Source organism: Leptosomus discolor, chromosome 1 (assembly GCF_034619465.1).
Source record: "Leptosomus discolor isolate bLepDis1 chromosome 1, bLepDis1.hap2, whole genome shotgun sequence".
NCBI classification, from domain to species: Eukaryota; Metazoa; Chordata; class Aves; order Leptosomiformes; family Leptosomidae; genus Leptosomus; species Leptosomus discolor.
In genome coordinates, this window is record NC_141391.1 from 83,592,091 (window position 1) to 83,598,090 (window position 6,000).

General features: G+C 39.5%; 1 protein-coding gene across 1 annotated transcript in view; it reads left to right on the forward strand.

Annotated features, from left to right (window-relative positions):
• The window catches only part of EGFL6 (EGF like domain multiple 6), a 44,536-nt gene extending 38,776 nt beyond the window's left edge, over positions 1-5,760 (forward strand). Inside the window, exons 9-12 of the mRNA XM_086461857.1 lie at positions 1,046-1,126; positions 3,069-3,155; positions 4,536-4,801; positions 5,665-5,760. Of these exons, the coding sequence (XP_086317983.1) occupies positions 1,046-1,126; positions 3,069-3,155; positions 4,536-4,801; positions 5,665-5,760 (530 nt within the window). The remainder of the gene's footprint in view (positions 1-1,045; positions 1,127-3,068; positions 3,156-4,535; positions 4,802-5,664) is intronic.
• The last annotated feature ends 240 nt before the right edge of the window (positions 5,761-6,000 follow it).

The following is a 6,000-nucleotide window of genomic DNA, read 5'->3' on the forward strand; positions in this document are numbered from 1 at the left end:
AGTTACTTACATAGGCTCTGCACAAAGAAGTTGAGACTGTAATTTTATTTTTTAGGGAGTGCACATCTCTGTTAATCACTTCAGTACTAAAGAAGTTTAATCACAGAACTTTAAAAACAGTTATTTTAGAGTATTACTTAAAGTAAATAAGACTTTGCAAGCTTCTATATATTTGTAGTTCATCAAGAGAGGTTTTGCCTTGGCCTCTGCTGAACAACAGTGCTTCTTGAGTAACTACCTCCTTTAGGCCAGCACCTTAGTCACATTCATTGACTGTGCTGCTGTACCAGCTCTTCTAGTTTGGCACAAGGCATGTCAACATGTCAATTTTTACAAAAGAACTTGTTTGGGAGTTTCCACCAAGACTGGTTATCAAAATATCGGGCTGTGCTTGCCAGTTGTTGCAGGGAGGATGAGGAAGAGGTAGGGCAGTCGCTGCACCCTTCCTTCCCAACAGACAGCAGAGCTGAACGGGTTTGCAGGAGAACGTGTAGCCCAGCAGAGTATACAGCTTCAGAGAAAAAATTTCCTGGGGCTTCTGTTACAGCAGCACCAGCTATCACTTACCTGAATACAGAGCTGTGGGCCTTTGATCCCACAATGTTTATGGCTTTTACAAAGTCTCTGACATTACCCACGTTTTGAGGCTGCTGTTGACAAAGTGCTGCCAAGCCATTGAGTCGTCATCTTCGCTGTCTGGTAGAGTTCAGGTACTTCGATCATTAGGTGAAGTTTTGTAGCAAGAAAGCACATTACCATGGCAAAGAAAGATCATATTCAATGTTTTATGACCTTGTGAATCTTGTAGCTGCATTGCCCACAACTTAGAAGGCACAGTGCTGAGTGCTGTGGAAAACAGCAATTTAAACAAAGTTTTAAAATTCAGAGTTAGTATCTAGCTGGAGTTAGGAATGTGAGTTTGGTGGTGGAGTGGAAAACACATACATGGAGTTATTTAAATAAATGATGGCAACTGATATAAAAGAATAAAGTTCTATTTTCTGTTCTCATGATGACTCAGCACTTGACAAGTTGTTTTCCCTAGTTCCCAAGGTGAAAGAAGCAGCAGCCTTCGGTCCTCTCCTGGCACAGAGGAAAGTTCCAGTGTCAAGACCAGAACAAAAAGGTAGATTATTTTTATTCTACAGTATTTCTTTTCCTGTGTATTGCGGGTTTTTTCTTGACAACTTACATTAGCCAAGCCAGAACCAGTTTAAAAGTCTTTAACATAAAACAAAGGTTTGGTGGGCGCGTTAGAGACAGTATCTGCCCAAATCATTCTGCCAGTTCCAATGTGAGAAGTTGTTTTTGTGTCCTTTTCAAAACATACTTTAACTGTTTATAAGCCACATATAGAAGGTTCCCCTGCATTGAAACTTGACTTGCAATTGAATTTCACTTGATTTATTTCATAGTCATGAAAAAATACAGTCATTCGTCTATAAAATGAAACCATGTTAGAAGAGTGTTGCATAGCACGCAACATGCCAATATCCTTCAGCCCTATTCTCTTGGTTTTTCTCCTGGTCCTCTGTCAGAAGTCAACAGGAGTTTCTCCTGAACAAGACTGAATTAAAATTTACGCTGAATCTTAAACAGCCTGGCTGTGAATTTATAATAATTCTGAATCCATTAGTAAGTCCTGTGGATATCAGAGTAAGATGATATTACCTGTTCTTTCTCACATTAAAAAAATGTTGCGAAATCAGCCATGGGAGCGTGCCAGGTACAAGACTCATCAATTTATTTACACAACTTAAGCTTCTGCCATGCCTTAGGAAACTGCTTCATGCACTTTCAAACAGAAAACTTCACTGCTTTTTGGGAACTATAACAGGCTGCAGTGTAGCTCTAGTCAAAGCAGAGCACAAAAGCAGATCAAAAGGCAATCTCCTCCTCTCTTCTGGTGGGAAACAGTTTCCCTGTGATGGACAGAATCATGAAGCTGACTATAAGGACCTGCTGATGAGAGCCATGGAAAAAAGCAGAATCCAAAAGCAGGAACTGAGAGATTGTATTGAGCTGATGCATTTACAGAGCAGCATCATCCTCCTGAGGAGTTACTAGCCACTTGGGGAGGAGCTGAAATGCTGGGATTGGCTGTAGCTGAGATTATTTTTCGGACAAGGTGGGTTTCACCCAAAACCAGTCCACAAATGCTTCCAAATCTTAAAGAAAATGAAATAAACCAAAAGAAAATAGACAGATGTGCTGGCTGACGTTAAGGGTAAAATACTGGGTTTTTTCCAATTCAGAAAGCAGTAGTTTCAGAAACAATGGATTTATACAGTAAAGCTCTCTAAATACCATGTACTGCACTTCTCTGTCTCATGATAAAATGCATGAAAAGAACAAGAAGGATGCTTCTTTGTGAGGAAATTCGGGTGGCTGATATATTATTCTTAATCTGATCTGTCATGCTTGCATTGCACAGTGTTTCTTTCTTTGTGTGTGTAATGCTTTTCATCTGCACAGTCACGAAGGCTGTGGTGTGCGCTTTTTCAGTGTGCTCTAAAGGTCGACTGATTTTGACTGTTCCCAGCTCCATGTAGTATGAGGATCAAGTGCTGACATAAAGGATTCCTGCTATGAAAGGCCAGCTTCTCTCTTTCAGCAGATAGAACTGGAGCTTGAGCATCTCAGCTGATTACAGCTACAGCAGTGTAACAAATGGAGAGAGGAAAGCTCTGAAGCTGGCAGATCCCAAACCATTTACGATGCTTGAGTTCAAAACTAACACCTCCAACTATACCTGGTGGTCAGCAGGCACTCGGTACACAAAAGTCACAGCATATAAACTCACATGCAGATGGGAGAGCAGTAAAAAGACACAAGAGATTTTCCTGTGAGATAAAGAAAGAATTACTACATAAATTACTACATAAGTTCTGCTTTTTTGAGAAAAAAAAAAAAATCTAGGTCAACACTATCTGAACTCAGATTGTAGATCATTTTAGAATGACCTATACATTAATAACTGTGTGAATAAAGAGCAAATTATTTTTATCAATACTTAAGATATAGTTCCCCTCTTATCTCTGAGCCTCCATTGCCAATTTTTTTTTCAGTCGATTGCAGCTTCAGTAGAGGGGTCTGCGACTGGAAACAAGATGCTGATGATGACTTTGACTGGAATCCTGCTGATCGAGATAGAGGTATTTAAATATCTGTCCTCTAGCTATGCTTTGATTTGATGGCTCACCCACTCCAAAAAAAAAAAGGGGACAGAGGGGAAAACAGGATGAAGAATTAGCTTTCCTATCAGTGGGTTATCTTTATAAAGGAAAAAAAGGAGGCAGAGAATGCTGGGGGTGGAAATTGTTTCTTTGAAATACCCAGTGGCAACTGGTAATCAGCAACATATTTCAACACAAACGAATCAAAAGATGAGAAAAATTATTAGAATATAGCTGTTCAGAATTGCAAGGTACAAGCCAAAGGAAACCTTACTAGTTACGGGACTGGTAGGGCATTTAACCACACATCTGCCATTTTGATGGATGTGGCAATGTAGTCACTTACACGGCTTAGACAGCACTGTGCTAACTGCTCAGAAATCTCAAACTCTGCAAGACAAACTAGTGACGGCATTCCTCAGAATAAGCCAAGGGCAGGGGGCTACTCAGGAACAAGCAGTACCTGACCTGGTACCAACAACAGGCCTGCTAAAACCTGTGAAAAAGCTCTGTGAGTGCAATGTGTGACTGCAGTGAGGGTGTATATAAAAAGGTGTGACTCAAAAAAGACTGTTTGAAAGGATGTTTCTTCCCCTGTGACACAGGAAATGTTGCAGAAGTTGCCGCAGTAGGGACCAGTGGATCCTGCAGATCCTGCAGGCCACTTGCTCCAGTTCCTGCACAGACATTCTCTCCCTCTTCCCTCACAGTCTTTCCATCCCTGTCTTTCTTTACTGATCCTTCCTCTCCAGCTCCATATATTTCCCTTTCCCCAAGTCCCTTCTCTGTGCTGTCACTGCCAGGAAGAACTTACCCTGACCTTTACTCCGTCTTTCCCGAACTTACATCTGCTGATTATGACTTTATTTATGGGCCCAGATGTTTTATCCCTTTGTCACTTTGTATGTCTCTGTCATTTCATCGGTCCTCCAGGACTTGGGAAATAAGCTTTCAGTTCCTTTATGAGTTTGTCATCACTGCAGAGGACAGTGGAGAGAGCGTTGAGCTAGCTCAAGTACTGGAAACAGTCTGATCAGAGGTACCACAGCATATTTCAGGCTGTTGCATTTGAAAAACTGAGATGGTTTTGCCTTTGGAAGATAGTGCAAAGAAGAATGACTGTAATTGCCAGTGAAATATGAACTCATCTCCTCCGTAAGCTGATCTGACTTCCAACAGTGCAAGCTTAGTCCTTGCAAAGTGCACTCCCTGCTGCTTTTCTCCTGTCTATTTTGAATTATTCAAGTAACACATCTTCTACATATTTTCTTAGCAAATATGTATTCAATTTGCTAATAAATAACACAAACGTATTAAAGACGCATTTTCCTTTTTTTTTTTTTTTTTTTTGGTTACAAGGCGATGGGTACTACATGGCAGTTCCAGCTTTTGTGGGGCAGAAGAAGGATATGGGGCGTCTAAAACTTCTCCTCACCGACCTCAAACCAAAGAGCAGCTACTGCTTGATTTTCAGTTACCGGCTTGCTGGCGAGAGAGTGGGGAAACTTCGAGTGTTCCTGGCAAACAGAAAGTCTGCTCCTGTCTGGGAGCAGAACAAAGGAAAAGATGAAAGGTGGAGAACTGGAAAAATAGAGATATTTCAGGGGGCTGAAACAACCAACAGTGTGAGTATAACACTGTTTATAAGCCAACTACCATAACCAACACAACAGCCTAATTTCCTAATCCTCAACTGTTCCACCAACTGTTTTATAGGCACCGCTTACTGGCAATTGAAAGGCTTAGCTGAAATGGGAAACAGGAGCACACATTTTAGGAGGCAGAAAAGTTATTATCTGGTGTAATTTCAGAACTGAATTACCCCAGTTAGTTAGGACACTGATGCCAGTAATCCTGTCATTTTGTAAAAAAACCTGCATCGGATCACAAATTAACACAAGCAATCAAAATCTCTCCTTAATATCTCATGCAAGGTTCTTTGCACTGCTGGAATGATGTAGAAAAACCCTTACATAAATAAGAATTAGACTGTAAAATAAAAACACAGGCATGCTATTCACAAAAATGAACCTACTCTCCCTATATAGTATACATACCATATATATACATACCACCAAGAGAGAGTAAATGCATATACAGTAGACACCCAAAACCTAAGGATCCAAACAGACTAAAAATGAACAGTGGTCATGTTCTCAAGAAATGAAGTGCATTAACGTCGCATACTGTGATAAAACTACATTATTATAATAGGATTTCACTCAATTTGCATTTTCTTTTTACAATGAAAATAAGTAATCTTATTAAAGCAATCCATTTGGTATTGTAAATCTGTGCAGAAGATTATAAGTCTAGTTCAAATAATACAGAGAAACTCTAAAAACTGCAAGGATTTAAGTCATTAAGTCCTGTATTGTGTGATAAAACATTCCTCAGACACAGCATTATAAATAATTAAAATTAAGAGTTGCTAAATGGTTGGATAGACTACATTTTCACTGTTACTATATGTCTTTTCTTATGACAGGTCACTTTTGAGTCAGAACGTGGGAAGGGCAAAACTGGAGAAATTGGAGTGGACAATGTTATACTAATTTCTGGTCTATGCCCAGAAGATACCTGATAATGGATATTTGAGTATACTGGATTTAATCCTGTTTTTAATATTTGCCTTACTAGTAGTGTATTTTTCTATCATTTTCTTTATTAAAAACAAGCAAACAAACAAACAAATGTAAAAACTGTGCCTTGAACTTAATGCAGGAATGCAAACAGAAAAACTGACGTGCAAGATGCAGAGTACACTTTTATGAGTTATTCTAATTTTAATACATGGTTTCAGTGTAGCACTATTGTATTTTAT